Source organism: Salvelinus namaycush, unplaced genomic scaffold, assembly GCF_016432855.1.
Source record: "Salvelinus namaycush isolate Seneca unplaced genomic scaffold, SaNama_1.0 Scaffold1230, whole genome shotgun sequence".
Taxonomy (NCBI): domain Eukaryota; kingdom Metazoa; phylum Chordata; class Actinopteri; order Salmoniformes; family Salmonidae; genus Salvelinus; species Salvelinus namaycush.
The window spans coordinates 20,558-39,501 of record NW_024057932.1 but is presented as its reverse complement, the minus strand read 5'-3'; the positions used below and the strand labels follow the sequence as shown (position 1 = coordinate 39,501).

The window sequence follows — 18,944 nt, the reverse complement described above, 5'->3', positions numbered from 1 at the left end:
TTTGCAATTGTTTTAAATGCCATTCCCTATTATTCAGGAACATGTCAAGACCTGACCCTCAGAGCCTACCTTCCATTAACCCTGTTGACTCATCAGTAGGAAAGATGCGTTTCTCTTTTGGTCCATTCAACAACAGAGCGATACGAACCTTGTTTCAGCAGGATGTTGTATCTATACCTTATGTCATGCCTTATTAGAACGGATTTATTGATAATATCTCTTGGAAAAAAGTTTGGATGTTGCCACACACATACCTACTTGTTAACAAAATTAAGGAAGTTTCCTTTAAAATTATTCATAAATATTATCCTGCCAACCACCATATGAAGAAGTTTAAGGAAAACATCAACTCAAATTGTACCTTTTGTAATGACCACCCAGAAACGGTGTTGCATATTTTTTGGCATTGTATTCATGAAAGGAATCTGTGGCAAGACATCAGTAGATTTATAATTGAACACATTTATGAAGATTTTACACTATTGTGGATAGTCAAAAGCAGAGATGTACTGCTTGGATTCTTTACCTAAAATAGAAATAAGCTGAAACAATTTTATGTAATTAATTTCATAATGTTTTGAGCCAAATTTCATATTCACAAACGTAAATTTACAAACAAAACACCACATTTTCTTACCTTACAAAAATAAATGTAACTGTATTTTAAGACAATTAAATACTCTACTAACAAAAAAGCTGTTAGAATAATAAGTGTATGTATGTCCCTTAAGGTCCTTGTGTAATGTGATATTGTACCCCCTAGCCCAATTGTCCTTTGTACAGTATATTATGTATATACTTGTGTTCCCATGTACATCCTGTATTGATTTGTTGTTAATAAAAAATAAATGTATAATAATAAAAAATAAAAAATAAATAATACAAATCACCTCGCATCATAAATAAAGACTCATTATTATTTCTGTGTCAGTAAGTAACAATTTACCCTTGACACGTTGCGGTTCTGATCCTTTGGAACAAGGCCCGAGTGTACTACTTGTGTTAATTAGCTATCTGCATCTCTGGACGCTTGTGTGTAAACAGAAGAATGATGCCACAAACGTGTTGTCACTGAAAAATACTGTTGGCTGCAACTGTGTTATACCTAGTTAAAACACGTTTACAGTAAGTGGGTATTTTTCATGTTGTGAAATTATTTTTATGTGATATAGAACTGTTCCGCAATTGAGAATCGATTCACGTTTAGATGGGAGTATTTGGCTGCTTTGACTTCCAGAGCCAAATTAGCCTTTAAACAGAACATGTAAGGTCCTTGGACTATAAGGAGTAATGTTAGGCTGCTTTAGTCCTTGACTGGGCTAGGTCCCCCACATTACATACTTTCTGATGCACAAAATCAGTTTGAAATCAAATAAAGTTGATTGACCACAACTTTGAAAAGGGTATAACTGTAAATCAGTGACTCTCACCCCTGATTATAATGCTACTAAGTCGATGAGGTCAAAGTCTACTGTGGTGTCAAACTATAAAGTTTTGAGTCTGAAAATTTTGAATGATGATTTTGGTTCAAGCGAATTCTCAAGGAGGTTTAGAGGGGAAAAAAATACTTATTTGTGGGAATGAACAAAGCAAGGGTGCTGTAGGTGCTCTCAGTAAGTAAAAGTACACAAATTGTGTACACAGTAAACACACACACACACCAGATATTTTCGGAATATCGTCCAGAAAATCTGTAACTAGACCTGTTGGACAGCTAACTCGTTGACTCCACAAGGAGCATACATAGACATATTGCACAAAACAGTGTAAGTTGAACATTCAAACAAGTATGTGCAAGGTAAATAAATGTCAACAGAACACATGGGTTATTGTAACATTCATTATTACGAGAGCTAATTAAAATAAATCGTATTTTGCAAGGAGGAACATACTACTTTCTTCCCACGGTTGTTACACTCAAATCTGTCCCCGATATGTGAGAAATAGTTGACAGCGCACGTCGGAGTCTTTACGCAAAACAGCTACAATGTAATGGACTTTTAATTTTAAAACTCATTTAAAAGAGTTGACAAGCCGGTGCAGCAACAACATATTACATTAAACTAACCATTGATGGTGTCCTTTGATAAATATTGTTCCTGCCAAGCTTAACATTACGGACATCAACAATCTTGCGCGAACCTAGTAGCTGTAAAGCTAGCTATCTAGTCAGTTAACGTTAGCTTCTTAGCTAACAACACTCCCCTAGTCGCCGGCTATATTTAGTGCAATTAGGCAGCTATTTCCAGACCAAGGCGTCACCCTCTTACGACCTGTAAAGTAATTATTGTCTCCCATGATCTCGTTAAGTTAGCTAATCATTTGTACAAAATGTCAACGACATCGTTGGATAAGGAATTGCAAGAGCGCTTGAGAGAGGCGTCTGCGATTGGAGACATCGAAGAGGTGCGGATTTTAGTGGAAAGCGGAGTAAATGTCAACTCTCAAAACGAAATAAACGGGTGGTAAGTGTGTCTAATACAGATATATATCAAACTTAAACAAGTTGATAAATAACATGTAAGGACGGGTGATTATTGATCGATTGATTGTTAAAATGCTGCCTGCGCAATGTTGGCAACGTGCTCTATGCAATGGCATGTCAAATGTCACCATTTCATGCTGGCCTAAGAAGAATAGTGTGTTATCCAATTGTGCCTAGATGGCAATCTCCTTTAATTGCAAGTGATGCAAATATACCCCCGCGTGGGTTCTCAAGTTTGACTATGATGACAATAAAAATTAACTAGTAAATGTTGGCTGCAGGGTGCAAATATTTGCCTAGGTAAAGTCGGTGAACACTGTACTTCATCTGGATCTGGATCTATCTCCAGTAACTACTTTATCATTCACAATGACTGTTCCCACATTGATTGTTTTATTGCGTCATCATCATGCAATGTCAATCTTTCATCAACATTATAAATCATCCCAGAGCAGATCAGAGACTTACTTTATTCATTGTCTTTTATTCAGGACATGTTTGCATTGGGCATGCAAGAGAAACCACAAACCGGTTGTGTCGTACCTGCTGAACTCTGGCGCTGACCAAGAGATCCTCACTGCTAAAGATGAGCTGGCTGTCCAGCTGACCTCTAAGCCTGAAATCAGAAGACTGTTAGGAGGTAAATGTCCCATCATCACATCACCACTCTCCCAGTTATTACTGTTTTTGTGTTAAAATTCTCTTAAACATGTTCATGTAATATCTGTATAATAGCTGTATTTTGGGTATAATGACTATTAGAAGCACTAATGACACCCCTAAGCACTAGTTCATTGCTCATAGCTCATAGTTAGGGGTCACAATTTGGGTAGTGATCATAGATGGAGGCTCCTGCCAGGACCTGCTATGTTTTGGTTTTTACAGCATGATCTGGGCATGTCAATGCTCAAGGTTCTCCCCAGTTCAATGTAGTGTCTTATGTATTTTTTTCACAGTTGAGGAGGAGGAAGTGCCTGAAATCAAGGAGCCTGAGTTGCCAATCATCCCAAACTACCTGTCCAACCCGCCATTCATGTACAGTAAGATGGACAACAAGGCTGAGCTCATATTGGCACAGTTGACCCAAAATGGAAATGGAGACCACTCATCAGATGACCCACACAGCGACTCAGCTTCCCTGTCGCCCACCCACGAGCAACAGCTGCCTCAGCAACCGCAGAGCCTACTCTCTGACACCCCGAGCCCGAGAGAGGGGGCCTTCATTCCATTGGCGCAGCAGAACGGAGTGTTGCCGAGCCCTGCCTCGTCTCTCACCGTCAACGGAGGCCTGCCTATGGACCTCTCCATGGAGCCCCACCTGGTCAACCATGGGGAGTACCCACACTCGGTGGCCCATAATGGGCCTGTGTGCTCTCCTCCCCTGCCCTCCCCCAGCACCACCAGCAGTAGCAGCCAAGCCCAGATGGCTAACGCTAACCCATCAATGACCCGGCAGCAGTCCCTCCCTCAGCAGCTCAACTGTGGCCAGGGTGCTGGGGGTAACATGCCTGCCTTCCAGCCTTTCTTCTTTACCAGTACATTCCCTGTCAATGTGCAAGGTAAGGACGGTCGCCACACTGCACTTGCTTTTGATGTTGTGCTGTTGATGTTGTGTGACGTCTGTTTGTCTCTAATGTTGTGGTGTTCGATCAAGCATTGTTTTGAGTCAACAGCAGAGCTTTTTTGGAGCTTATCCCATTGCATGTTGAACCTGTTTTATCACCACTCTGCACTTTCAGACCCATTATCCAATGCTTTCTCCCCATGTGTGTGCCTGATTGTGCCCCAGATACTGAGTGTTCTCTCTACTGCATCTCACACACTGAAGTAGCTAGCGTAATCTCGTTGGTGTATCTGTGTGTCTCTCCCAGAGCTGGTCCTAAAGGTGCGCATCCAGAACCCCAACGCGCGGGAGAACGACTTCATCGAGGTGGAGCTGGACAGACAGGAGCTGACCTACCGCTCGCTGCTCCGGGTGTGCTGCCGCGAGCTGGACATCAGCGCCGAACACGTGGAGAAGATCCGCAAGCTGCCCAACACCATGCTACGAAAGGTATGGAATGGCAGAGACGCACACGCACACGCAGGCACAAAAACACACACATGCATCGGAAGGGTGATGTTTCAGGGGGCTCTGGTACTCAAACTGTCTGGTTATAACACTAGTGGCTGAGCACTAGCACTGTGAACCCTGAGGCTGCAGCTACCTTTCCACTCCACTTACCAGCTCAATGGAGCGAGCAGGCCGGGGTAGGGCAGGGCCAGACAACACTAATAAAAGATGCAGGGCAGGCAGGAACTCTCCTAGACACACCTCGATGGCCCAACAGTTCACTGCTCTGTTAGGTTGGAGCACCACGCTGTTCTGTTAGGTTGGAGCACCACGCTGTTCTGTTAGGTTGGAGCACCACGCTGTTCTGTTAGGTTGGAGCACCACGCTGTTCTGTTAGGTTGGAGCACCACGCTGTTCTGTTAGGTTGGAGCACCACGCTGTTCTGTTAGGTTGGAGCACCACGCTGTTAGGTTGGAGCACCACTCTGTTCTGTTAGGTTGGAGCACCACGCTGTTCTGTTAGGTTGGAGCACCACGCTGCTCTGTTAGGTTGGAGCACCACGAGGTTCTGTTAGGTTGGAGCACCACGCTGTTCTGTTAGGTTGGAGCACCACGCTGTTCTGTTAGGTTGGAGCACCACGCTGTTCTGTTAGGTTGGAGCACCACGCTGTTCTGTTAGGTTGGAGCACCACGCTGTTCTGTTAGGTTGGAGCACCACGCTGTTCTGTTAGGTTGGAGCACCACGCTGTTCTGTTAGGTTAGAGCACCACGCTGTTCTGTTAGGTTGGAGCACCACGCTGTTCTGTTAGGTTGGAGCACCACGCTGTTCTGTTAGGTTGGAGCACCACGCTGTTCTGTTAGGTTGGAGCACCACTCTGCTCTGTTAGGTTGGAGCACCACTCTGCTCTGTTAGGTTGGAGCACCACGCTGCTCTGTTAGGTTGGAGCACCACGCTGCTCTGTTAGGTTGGAGCACCACGCTGTTCTGTTAGGTTGGGGCACCACGCTGTTCTGTTAGGTTGGGGCACCACGCTGTTCTGTTAGGTTGGAGCACCACGCTGTTCTGTTAGGTTGGAGCACCGCGCTGTTCTGTTAGGTTGGAGCACCGCGCTGTTCTGTTAGGTTGGAGCACCGCGCTGTTCTGTTAGGTTGGAGCACCACGCTGTTCTGTTAGGTTGGAGCACCACGCTGTTCTGTTAGGTTGGAGCACCACGCTGTTCTGTTAGGTTGGAGCACCACGAGGTTCTGTTAGGTTGGAGCACCACGAGGTTCTGTTAGGTTGGAGCACCACGAGGTTCTGTTAGGTTGGAGCACCACGAGGTTCTGTTAGGTTGGAGCACCACGAGGTTCTGTTAGGTTGGAGCACCACGAGGTTCTGTTAGGTTGGAGCACCACGAGGTTCTGTTAGGTTGGAGCACCACGAGGTTCTGTTAGGTTGGAGCACCACGCTGTTCTGTTAGGTTGGAGCACCGCGCTGTTCTGTTAGGTTGGAGCACCGCGCTGTTCTGTTAGGTTGGAGCGCTGTTCTGTTAGGTTGGAGCACCGCGAGGTTCTGTTAGGTTGGAGCACCGCGCTGTTCTGTTAAGTTGGAGCGCTGTTCTGTTAGGTTGGAGCGCTGTTCTGTTAGGTTGGAGCACCGCGAGGTTCTGTTAGGTTGGAGCACCGCGAGGTTCTGTTAGGTTGGAGCACCGCGAGGTTCTGTTAGGTTGGAGCACCGCGCTGTTCTGTTAGGTTGGAGCACCGCGCTGTTCTGTTAGGTTGGAGCACCGCGCTGTTCTGTTAGGTTGGAGCACCGCGCTGTTCTGTTAGGTTGGAGCACCGCGCTGTTCTGTTAGGTTGGAGCACCGCGCTGTTCTGTTAGGTTGGAGCACCGCGCTGTTCTGTTAGGTTGGAGCACCGCGCTGTTCTGTTAGGTTGGAGCACCGCGCTGTTCTGTTAGGTTGGAGCACCGCGAGGTTCTGTTAGGTTGGAGCACCACGCTGTTCTGTTAGGTTGGAGCACCACGCTGTTCTGTTAGGTTGGAGCACCACGCTGTTCTGTTAGGTTGGAGCACCACGCTGTTCTGTTAGGTTAGAGCACCACGCTGTTCTGTTAGGTTGGAGCACCACGCTGTTCTGTTAGGTTGGAGCACCACGCTGTTCTGTTAGGTTGGAGCACCGCGAGGTTCTGTTAGGTTGGAGCACCGCGAGGTTCTGTTAGGTTGGAGCACCGCGAGGTTCTGTTAGGTTGGAGCACCACGCTGTTCTGTTAGGTTGGAGCACCACGCTGTTCTGTTAGGTTGGAGCACCGCGCTGTTCTGTTAGGTTGGAGCACCGCGCTGTTCTGTTAGGTTGGAGCACCGCGCTGTTCTGTTAGGTTGGAGCACCGCGCTGTTCTGTTAGGTTGGAGCACCGCGCTGTTCTGTTAGGTTGGAGCACCGCGCTGTTCTGTTAGGTTGGAGCACCGCGCTGTTCTGTTAGGTTGGAGCACCGCGCTGTTCTGTTAGGTTGGAGCACCGCGCTGTTCTGTTAGGTTGGAGCACCGCGCTGTTCTGTTAGGTTGGAGCACCGCGCTGTTCTGTTAGGTTGGAGCACCGCGCTGTTCTGTTAGGTTGGAGCACCGCGCTGTTCTGTTAGGTTGGAGCACCGCGCTGTTCTGTTAGGTTGGAGCACCGCGCTGTTCTGTTAGGTTGGAGCACCGCGCTGTTCTGTTAGGTTGGAGCACCGCGCTGTTCTGTTAGGTTGGAGCACCGCGCTGTTCTGTTAGGTTGGAGCACCGCGCTGTTCTGTTAGGTTGGAGCACCGCGCTGTTCTGTTAGGTTGGAGCACCGCGAGGTTCTGTTAGGTTGGAGCACCGCGAGGTTCGGTTAGGTTGGATCACCGCGAGGTTCTGTTAGGTTGGAGCACCGCGCTGTTCTGTTAGGTTGGAGCACCGCGCTGTTCTGTTAGGTTGGAGCGCTGTTCTGTTAGGTTGGAGCACCGCGAGGTTCTGTTAGGTTGGAGCACCGCGAGGTTCTGTTAGGTTGGAGCACCGCGAGGTTCTGTTAGGTTGGAGCGCTGTTCTGTTAGGTTGGAGCACCGCGAGGTTCTGTTAGGTTGGAGCGCTGTTCTGTTAGGTTGGATCACCGCGAGGTTCTGTTAGGTTGGAGCACCGCGCTGTTCTGTTAGGTTGGAGCACCGCGCTGCTCTGTTAGGTTGGAGCACCGCGCTGTTCTGTTAGGTTGGAGCACCACGCTGTTCTGTTAGGTTGGAGCACCACGCTGCTCTGTTAGGTTGGAGCACCACGCTGTTCTGTTAGGTTGGAGCACCACGCTGTTCTGTTAGGTTAGAGCACCACGCTGTTCTGTTAGGTTGGAGCACCACGCTGTTCTGTTAGGTTGGAGCACCACGCTGTTCTGTTAGGTTGGAGCACCACTCTGCTCTGTTAGGTTGGAGCACCACTCTGCTCTGTTAGGTTGGAGCACCACGCTGTTCTGTTAGGTTGGAGCACCACGCTGCTCTGTTAGGTTGGAGCACCACGCTGTTCTGTTAGGTTGGGGCACCACGCTGTTCTGTTAGGTTGGAGCACCACGCTGTTCTGTTAGGTTAGAGCACCACGCTGTTCTGTTAGGTTGGAGCACCACGCTGTTCTGTTAGGTTGGAGCACCACGCTGTTCTGTTAGGTTGGAGCACCACGCTGTTCTGTTAGGTTGGAGCACCACGCTGTTCTGTTAGGTTGGAGCACCACGAGGTTCTGTTAGGTTGGAGCACCACGAGGTTCTGTTAGGTTGGAGCACCACGAGGTTCTGTTAGGTTGGAGCACCACGAGGTTCTGTTAGGTTGGAGCACCACGAGGTTCTGTTAGGTTGGAGCACCACGAGGTTCTGTTAGGTTGGAGCACCACGAGGTTCTGTTAGGTTGGAGCACCACGAGGTTCTGTTAGGTTGGAGCACCACGAGGTTCTGTTAGGTTGGAGCACCACGAGGTTCTGTTAGGTTGGAGCACCACGAGGTTCTGTTAGGTTGGAGCACCACGAGGTTCTGTTAGGTTGGAGCACCACGAGGTTCTGTTAGGTTGGAGCACCGCGCTGTTCTGTTAGGTTGGAGCACCGCGCTGTTCTGTTAGGTTGGAGCACCGCGCTGTTCTGTTAGGTTGGAGCACCGCGCTGTTCTGTTAGGTTGGAGCGCTGTTCTGTTAGGTTGGAGCGCTGTTCTGTTAGGTTGGAGCACCGCGAGGTTCTGTTAGGTTGGAGCACCGCGCTGTTCTGTTAGGTTGGAGCGCTGTTCTGTTAGGTTGGAGCGCTGTTCTGTTAGGTTGGAGCACCGCGAGGTTCTGTTAGGTTGGAGCACCGCGCTGTTCTGTTAGGTTGGAGCACCGCGCTGTTCTGTTAGGTTGGAGCACCGCGCTGTTCTGTTAGGTTGGAGCACCGCGCTGTTCTGTTAGGTTGGAGCGCTGTTCTGTTAGGTTGGAGCGCTGTTCTGTTAGGTTGGAGCACCGCGCTGTTCTGTTAGGTTGGAGCACCGCGCTGTTCTGTTAGGTTGGAGCACCGCGCTGTTCTGTTAGGTTGGAGCACCGCGCTGTTCTGTTAGGTTGGAGCGCTGTTCTGTTAGGTTGGAGCGCTGTTCTGTTAGGTTGGAGCACCGCGAGGTTCTGTTAGGTTGGAGCACCGCGCTGTTCTGTTAGGTTGGAGCGCTGTTCTGTTAGGTTGGAGCGCTGTTCTGTTAGGTTGGAGCACCGCGAGGTTCTGTTAGGTTGGAGCACCGCGCTGTTCTGTTAGGTTGGAGCGCTGTTCTGTTAGGTTGGAGCGCTGTTCTGTTAGGTTGGAGCACCGCGAGGTTCTGTTAGGTTGGAGCACCGCGCTGTTCTGTTAGGTTGGAGCACCGCGCTGTTCTGTTAGGTTGGAGCACCGCGCTGTTCTGTTAGGTTGGAGCACCGCGCTGTTCTGTTAGGTTGGAGCACCACGAGGTTCTGTTAGGTTGGAGCACCACGAGGTTCTGTTAGGTTGGAGCACCACGCTGTTCTGTTAGGTTGGAGCACCGCGCTGTTCTGTTAGGTTGGAGCACCGCGCTGTTCTGTTAGGTTGGAGCACCGCGCTGTTCTGTTAGGTTGGAGCGCTGTTCTGTTAGGTTGGAGCACCACGAGGTTCTGTTAGGTTGGAGCACCGCGAGGTTCTGTTAGGTTGGAGCACCGCGAGGTTCTGTTAGGTTGGAGCACCGCGAGGTTCTGTTAGGTTGGAGCACCGCGCTGTTCTGTTAGGTTGGAGCACCGCGCTGTTCTGTTAGGTTGGAGCACCGCGCTGTTCTGTTAGGTTGGAGCACCGCGCTGTTCTGTTAGGTTGGAGCACCGCGCTGTTCTGTTAGGTTGGAGCACCGCGCTGTTAGGTTGGAGCACCGCGCTGTTCTGTTAGGTTGGAGCACCGCGCTGTTCTGTTAGGTTGGAGCGCTGTTCTGTTAGGTTGGAGCACCGCGAGGTTCTGTTAGGTTGGAGCGCTGTTCTGTTAGGTTGGATCACCGCGAGATTCTGTTAGGTTGGATCACCGCGAGGTTCTGTTAGGTTGGAGCACCGCGCTGCTCTGTTAGGTTGGAGCACCGCGCTGCTCTGTTAGGTTGGAGCACGTCGCTGTTCTGTTAGGTTGGAGCACCACGCTGTTAGGTTAGAGCACCACGCTGTTCTGTTAGGTTGGAGCACCACGCTGTTCTGTTAGGTTGGAGCACCACGCTGTTCTGTTAGGTTGGAGCACCACGCTGTTCTGTTAGGTTGGAGCACCACGCTGTTCTGTTAGGTTGGAGCACCACGCTGTTCTGTTAGGTTGGAGCACCACGCTGTTCTGTTAGGTTGGAGCACCGCGCTGTTCTGTTAGGTTGGAGCACCGCGCTGTTCTGTTAGGTTGGAGCACCACGAGGTTCTGTTAGGTTGGAGCACCACGCAGTTCTGTTAGGTTGGAGCACCACGCTGTTCTGTTAGGTTGGAGCACCACGAGGTTCTGTTAGGTTGGAGCACCACGCAGTTCTGTTAGGTTGGAGCACCACGCAGTTCTGTTAGGTTGGAAACCCTGATCATGACGGCTGCTTGATGATGGAATGATGGTCACCCATTATTACCATTTTAATAAGTCATTTGCATGAGAGAGAGAGTGTGTTCTCTATTCTTTTCTTATGAGTTAGGGCCACAGAAAATGTACATTGTCACAATGGTTTCAAACTTTTGGGTTGATTTAGGATGTTTGCAAGTTAATTGATTTGAGCTACATTGTGTTTCATCGCACACGGTAGTCCCATCTTGCACTGCATGGGTGGATTTGATTTGAAAACAATGTCACCCATCCAGTTATGAAGGGAGCTGTTGTCACATTATGTAATCCCAGAACAACTGCTGACTAAGACTGTGAAACACACACACGCACACACACACACACACTTACGTCTCTTCTATCCTCCCACCTAATGTCTAAGTCCTGTGTGTGATGAACCATGTATGTACTCGATTTTGTACCATAATCACTACAAACAATTGGCCCTTTTGTGGACAGTAAAGATGTTTTATTGAATGCAACTTTATTATTCCCAGGACAAAGACGTGGCTCGGCTGCAGGACTTCCAGGAGTTAGAGGTGGTGCTGGAGAAGGCTGAGGGCCTGGCACTCCTCTCTGGGTCGGGAGGCCTCACCGACAGACCCTGCTACAACATGAAGGCCTCCAGACTCACCTACTAGAGACCCTGACAGACACCCTGACAGACACCCTGACAGACACCCTGACAGACACCCTGACAGACACCCTGACAGACCCTGATGTCCATGTGGACCCTACTAGCTCTCTATTGGCCGTAATAGCCACTATCGTTATTAGTCAATTTCATTGCATTATGATCCGGTGTCGTTCAGGCAGCGTTATTGGGGTTTGTTTAAAAATCCTGTTGTGTTAGCTAGGTAACGTGGTCGCCCTGCCTGTCCTTGCCTTGCTCCCTGCCAGTCTGTCCCCATGCAGCGCTCGCTAACCGATTTACTCATGCATCATGTCCTCAGTTATATACTGAAGAATTTGGGCCTCCTTCCCTCTCTCTCCCCTCTTCTCTTCCCTCTGTCCCACTCTCTCTCCTCCCTCTCTAGTTTGTGTTGTCGGGCTACAGTGGAACATTGGCGTTGAGGGACAGTGACAGTCTTCCTACATGGCTTAACTTATGTACTGTACCCCTTTGTACTGGGCATTAGTCATACATGTACTGTGGACTTGGCTCCTGGATGATGGGGGGGTTGAGAAGAGTAGAGGCCATTTGAACAGCTCTTCTGATATAGAGCCATGGCTCTTAGTCCAACATGGGCGGCTTAGTACAATGTTGCAGCACAGCTGACTTGCACACAGCAACATGCAGTACTGCCGCTTGCTTAGTGGACATAACAGGTGGCTGCCGACGTTCCAACTGGCATTCACACACATGCTGCAGACTACACACACACACACACACACACACACACACACACACACACTCAGTCATACTCCCACACTTCAGTGATATTTCCGGTTTTTCTTTCAGTGGTTGCCCATGTTATCACACTACCCTGTTTATTTGTTCTTAGGTGGATGCCTGATGGAGCTATTAACAGAGATGTTGCTTTGTGCTACTGAGGTTTGATCATCTAAGAGGGAGTGGGTGTGAGTGTCTCTTGCCAATTGAGAAGTTTTTGTTAGTTTCGTAGAACTGTTTATGTGCTTAGTAAGCAAACAGATGCTTCAAGTTTCATCCGTATTGTTAAGCCAGTGGGTCTGTTTCTTAAAGAAGTCTCTTCGTCAGTTGGAAGATAGCAGCCTTCTAACAGATGCAATGGTTAGCTAGCTCCACAGACAACGTCTGGATTTCAAACACCCAATCTGGAAAAATGATTCATTGCTTCTGCTCTATGAATTTAGTTTTATTGTACAACGTTTACTTGCTGAAACAAAACTCCTTTAGATGAACATGTATTTGGTGCAGGGGCAATATTTAAGTGCTCTACAGTTTGGTTGAATGTTTGTGTGTGAGGGGTTCTTTTCAATGTAAAAGTTATTGGGTATAATATTCAACTGACACTTTTAGCTGTGAATGAATTGAATGGTAGACCGTTCCTATAGAGTTCAGGTATTATTGATTTAAGCAGAATCCGCTAGGTTCACTTTAGGGGAAGTATATTCCCAGCTCAAGTAGAGGTTCCCCTAAAATGAGTATGTTAAACCGTTTCTGGATCGCTTCACTTGAGATACTTCCATTTACTGTGATTAGATCAAAACCAAATACAAACCTAGCCAGAAAAATTGTCTGATTCTCCACAATAGATTATCAATCATAAATGTCCTATTTTTTTTAAATTGCTGTATGAAATGTTTTTAGTTTTTTCGGAGCGAACTGAATGACGTGGGCAAAGGACAGATTGAGAGGATTGTTTCCGTTTCATACGTTTGACACAGCTGTTATGTTTGAGTGCTTCCATCACACTTTTCCCAGCAATTCTCCCCAAGCTGTTGCTTCTATCATACAGTGCATTTGTCATAATACACATTCATACTGCTCTCTGAGAACGTTTTAAACATATAACCTACATTAACATGTAAGCTAGCTAGAGATCAAATGTTAGTTCTTGAGGGGTTCCCGGGTTTAACCTACTTACATTTGACTTTTGTCAAGTTGTGGTGTTTGCTACTTATTTGTTTGAGTATAAATGACGATTCATACAAAGAATGCAAACGTTAGTATTGAAGCTGAATGAGAGTGCATTGATTGAAAAGATTACTGCTTAAAATGCTTTGTGACAAACACATTTGCTCATAGAGGAAGACTAAGACCCTAACATGTCCTATCAGTTCTTTATGCTGGTTAACATTACATTCAGTTCAACGGTAGTCAGTGACCCACTACAGAAGTTTAGAAACAATCAACAGTCAGTTACTAACAAAGCCGTTAATTGTTTACCGTTCAAATGTATACCTTAAGCTCTGACTGTCTTAGTATGTTTTAATGATTATATATTTTTATTAATTTGTCATTTCCTTTTTTAACGAGAAATGTCTTTAGTTTGTATCGATGCCTACAAGTATGGAAAGTGTTTATCAATGGGGGTGAAAGTGAAGGTAGGTTGCAGCTAGGATGAAACCAAGTGTAAAGCCACAGTATCTACTGTGTTGAATGAGTTGAGTGTAAATGTTGAAGAAATACAAGACTAACTTGAACATGTCAAATGGACTCTCCAGAGAATGTTGTATTCCTAACTTGTGCCACGAGACTGAGAGGTACCTGGTTGAAGAAGCTGAATGATGTTTGAAACGCCTACGGCCATTTTGTGCCCGGTGAAAGAGCACCAGTGTTCTAGAATGTTCCAGAATGAATACTAGTTCTGTGAAAATGGATGACTAACATAGTACTGATTGATTGCTCATGTTCTAGAGGAAGAATACAGTAACTTAACCTATGCATTCAGAGTCTGATATTTTTATATGTCCTGTGTACCTTTGATAAATTGCTTTATAGGCACTGTTTAACTTGTGTTTGATTGTGAAGACCTGCACCTGTTCTTTGATAAAGCATGGTGGATAACTTGATCAATCTTTCCTTTTGTCTGAAATTGGTGGTTATATCAAAGGATGAGATGGTAATTATGAAGATGGCAGAGAAGTGAAATGAAACCTCATCTGTTTCTGCTAAGATCCACTAGAGGGGGTAGATAAGTCAGTGTTGACATGAATCAACCATGCCAATGCAGTGGTGTAACTGTTCACTGCCTTGCTCTCCTCCCAAAGTAAATCATTTAAAATGAAACATGCTTAAATTTAATCCAAAAAGCATGATTTTATGAAGCTTTAAAACTGTTTAACGAGATTGATTTGGGAGTCGGGGGGGATGTTATTACAATAGGATACACAGTGTACAAAACATTAGGAACACCGTCCTAATATACTGTAGAGTTGCACCCCCTTTTGTGCTCAGGACAGCCTCAATTTGTCGGGACATGAACTCTACAAGGTGAAAAGTTTTCCACACATGATGCTGGCCCATGTTGTCAAGTTGGCTGGATGTCCTTTGGGTGGTAGATCATTCTTGATACACACGGGAAACTGTTGTCTGTGAAAAACCCAGCAATGTTACAGTTCTTGACACACTCAAACCGGTGTACCTGGGACCTACTACCATACCCCATTCAAAGGCGCTTAAATATTTTGTCTTGCCTGTTCACCCTCTGAATGGCACACACACACACACAATCCATGTCTCAATTGTTTTAAGTCTTAACAATCCTCCTTTAACCTGTCTCCACCCCATTCATCTCCACTGACTGTAGTGGATTTAACAAGTGACATCAATAAGGGATCATAGCTTTCGACTGGATTCACCTGGTCAGTCTATGTCATGGAAATAGCAGGTGTTCCTAATGTTGTGTACACTCAGTACATAGTCTAGATACCTGTGAAAACATGATTCTGCCTGGTTTAAGATTTTATGTAGATGGTTTGAGAAGAAGACTAGTTCAGTGTGGTGTCAGACGAAGGTAGAAAACCTACAGAAGCACATACATCACTTTAGTTCACACACAATTTAGGAGTCGAAAAGTAATTAATTTGTTCAACTTTAAACAGCCTAGTCATCAACCACTCTAAATCTCTTTATTTCTTCCAGTCCATTGACAGTGGCAGTTTGGCCAACAACAAAAAAATACTATTTTCTTTAATAATACATAACATCAGTAAAATAGGTTTTTAGATACTGGGGTACATGACCATACATGATGTTATGGGCCAATGCCAGTTTATGCTGTGGGACCCTTTAATCAACTGATAGCCACTGTAGTTCACTGAGCTGAGACGGACCAACATGAGCCCGATGACTAAGATTCAAAATTACCCTTGACATTTTATTTGGAGCTGTCTAACTTGTTCTTGATGAACTTGGGGGAGCTACTGTACCAGGTAGTGCATGCATAATCAAAGTGATGCTTAACTAACGCTGCTGAAAGTTTTTTCAAGGTCCCTTTATCTAGAAACGTGGCTTTTGGTGACCTTGGTAACCAGAAACAAGCATGGGATTTGTTTTCCTTCCTACCGTGGCTCAGTGGCAGGCAGACCTTATTCCTCTCTCCAGTCTCACTGGTGAAGCTCCAAGAGAACGGTTGGATGTGTAGATTGATGCGTAGATTGACCTCAGGGACTTTGACACAACATAGCTGCTTCCCCTAGTACAGGTGGGAGTGGGGTCTCAAAATAACACAGCTGCTTTAGTCGGAGTGGAATCTCATAACAAAAAGCTAGAACTGAACAGCCCTAGGTGACTGGGGCAGAAATCCTTTAGGTGACTGGGGCAGAAATCCTTTAGGTGACTGGGGCAGAAATCCTTTAGGTGACTGGGGCAGAAATCCTTTAGGTGACTGGGGCAGAAATCCTTTAGGTGACTGGGGCAGGAATCCTTTAGGTGACAGGAGCAGGAATCCTTTAGGTGACAGGAGCAGGAATCCTTTAGGTGACAGGAGCAGATGTCAGATGTCTTTACTGGCTGTTCCTGGCTGTTCCTGATACAGCTAGTTGTGTACAGCTTTGTTTTCAGCCGGTCCACACACTCTTGACCCTGCACACGCTGTACCCTGTCTGTATAAGTGTTGACATGTACTATAAAAGCCCATGTTCAAGAGTGCAAGAATGTTATTATGTTCTCTTCCTAATTTAAAGAACACAAACAGTGAGTAAGCTATCGCCACACTGCCCCCAAATATGTGCGAAGTGCACAAGCTGGTTGGAAAAGGAATGAAAATATTCCTCATGTGGTCAGCAGATGTTTTAAGGCCTGCTCAACTGACACAAGAGCAAGGCACTAGTTGCGTAATACCAACCGGCTGGAAAGTGACACTTAACGGAGTGATATTTGTGTGCTGACGTGCTCGTAGGTGTGTGTATGTGCGTAGGTAAGTAGGTCTCTGTATGTGTGTTTGTTTGCTACATGTCTAGCCGCTGTCTGTTTGGTCAGGGCGGGCGGATATGTGTGTGAGTGTGTGTGCGCGCATGTAGTTAAGTCTATGTACCTGGGTGTTTGACCTTCATACATGTTCTGTGTGTGTGTGTGTGTGTGTGTGTGTGTGTGTGTGTGTGTGTGTGTGTGTGTGTGTGTGTGTGTGTGTGTGTGTACGTGTGCCGTGTCTAGCCACCATGTGTCTGGCCTCCTCCCTGGGTCAGGGTCTAGGAATCAGCTTAGGCTGCTGCTGAGGCTGGACGCGTTCCTCTCCTTTGTCTTGGTGTCAGACACTTTAATAAGATTAGAACCAGCAATAACACCTTCATTGTTTTTCTAACAGCCCTCAGTCCCTACCCAGACAGAACCATCTGCAAAGCCAGTGGCTAGCTCTTCCATGGCCAAGGCTCCTAAGAGCTTTTAGGGTCAGAAACTTTGGATATGTTCCCCGCAGGAACGGAGGCAAAGGGCGACGTTACTCGCAGGTACCTCAAGCGATGGGTTTGGACTGTGGCCCCGCACCATGGTTTTCGTGCAATTCGTGCCGTTCACCGGGGGATAAAGCACAGAGCTACTTAGCTGTTGCACAAATGCACATACAACATTGTAAACCCACTGTAAAAAGAAAAAAGGCAGGAATGGAAAAACATTTTGGGCACATTCTAAGCCAGCTGTGTATTTCTGAGGACTGGTACATCACTGTGGGAAACAGGTGCTATACTGGTCACAGCTTCAAGGAGATAATCAGGTATTACTGCATTACAACCTTAAAGGGTTCTTTGGCTTTCCCCATAGGAGAACCCTTTGAAGAACCATTTTGGTTCCAGGTAGAACCCTTTACACAGAGGGTTCTACATGGAACCCAAAAGAGTTCTACCTGGAACCAAAAAGGGTTCTCCTATGGGGACAACCGAAGAACCATTTTGTATAGCTTGGTCACAGGTCATTTTCTGGTTGATGGTGGATAAAAATCACAGAATTAGATGCTGATTCAAAAGTCAGTGTAGATAGTGAAGCCCTTGACCAGCCCTTGACCGAGGCAGTCCTTGAACAGGTTCATTTTGATTAACAACATTTATAAGGGAGTATGAGACAGCTTAGATGCTGCCCCAGATGACCTAGAGTCAATCAGTAGCAGTGGCAGTTAGTCTGATGCCAACCTATCCTCATATGGTCATGGCAACCCTACAGAACATTGCTATGGTACTTCATTGGTGCATAATTGTTACCCAATTCACAATCAACATTTTTTCCTTGTAAGTTGTGCCCATTCACTACAAACAATGTCCCAGGTATCTAGGCTCAAATAACAGATTGTGTCACATCTGTGACATTTGATCTGCTATGTTTAATCAGGTCCAGATAATGATGCTGATTTGAAGAAGGAAGATGTTGAGTTTTGAGCCCTGGTCTGGTCCAAGTCTGGTCTGCTGTGGTTGACTGTGCTTGTGCTACTGCTAAACACGCTTAGTTACATTGATTAGGGAGAGTGTGTGAGACAGCTTAGATGTTGACCTTGCCTTATCAGATCAGCAGCAACAGCCCAGCCTCCCCTGAGCCTGTCAAGTATGTGTATGTGGGGGCGACAGGCAGAGGGGGTCCCAAACAGACCCAGCTCAACTGCCCCGGACCAGGCAACGTCTACCCTGCCAAACACCCTGTTTGGAAGTCACCTTCAGCACCCATCAGAGATGGAGTCGGGCATGAGTGGAGGGGGTTGGTGGGTGGTTCTGTTACCTTGAAATGGATAGTTTGTGGTAGTACACTGGTGAGTCTGACCAAGAGACAACTGAAACTTCTAGAGGATAGTCCCATTCCAGTTAAACTCCAATCAACCCCTGACTTAGCAGTTGGCTCTCATGCTTTTACAGGACAAAGCAATGTTCCCTCATAAAGCTCTCAATGTAACATCCCCATATCCCCATCTGTCAGACTGCAACTCAAAGATGCCAATTATTGGAGGTTTGGTTGAACTGAACTAATTGTTCTTGATTGGATGCTAATCTATCCTTTGTCCCATGACTCTGTATTCTATAATAACCCTATAGATCATTATTATGGCTCTGACAGCCTCTGCACTGTTATGTCATTTACGATTAACTATCTAATCTTGTCCTAGCAAATGTGTAAAATGTTCCTGTATTTGAGAGGGCAGGGTGGCGAGAAGGGAACCTAGGTAGGAACAGGTTAAGATCAGATTCAGTATCAGATGTAGGTGTTTTCTCAGAATGACAGGCGGTCACATCACACATCACCCCATCTGGACATTATTGGCTTGAGTTGACCAAGGCAAGAGGGACTAGTGGCTTTGTGTGGTGGTTGTGATTGTATTGCTGGTTACAAATCACACTATATCAACCTGTGAAATAACGCAATTTGGGGAATTTTGAAATATTGTCCAGTTTACTTAGCTGGTTTTCAGTGAGATATATTTCATTATGTTTATGGCTTTCAGCTTTTTTTGCTTTTAGATTGATGGAGTACTGCCAGC

General features: G+C 46.6%; 1 protein-coding gene across 1 annotated transcript; it reads left to right on the top strand.

Annotated features, from left to right (window-relative positions):
• Positions 1 to 1,935: 1,935 nt before the first annotated feature.
• On the top strand, positions 1,936 to 14,061 carry LOC120036184 (ankyrin repeat domain-containing protein 40-like). The gene is made up of 5 exons (XM_038982662.1): positions 1,936 to 2,465; positions 2,977 to 3,125; positions 3,442 to 4,044; positions 4,357 to 4,538; positions 11,061 to 14,061. Exons 1-5 carry the CDS (start codon positions 2,332 to 2,334, stop codon positions 11,202 to 11,204), a joined length of 1,212 nt encoding a protein of 403 aa, XP_038838590.1. The 5' UTR covers positions 1,936 to 2,331; the 3' UTR covers positions 11,205 to 14,061.
• Positions 14,062 to 18,944: the final 4,883 nt, after the last annotated feature.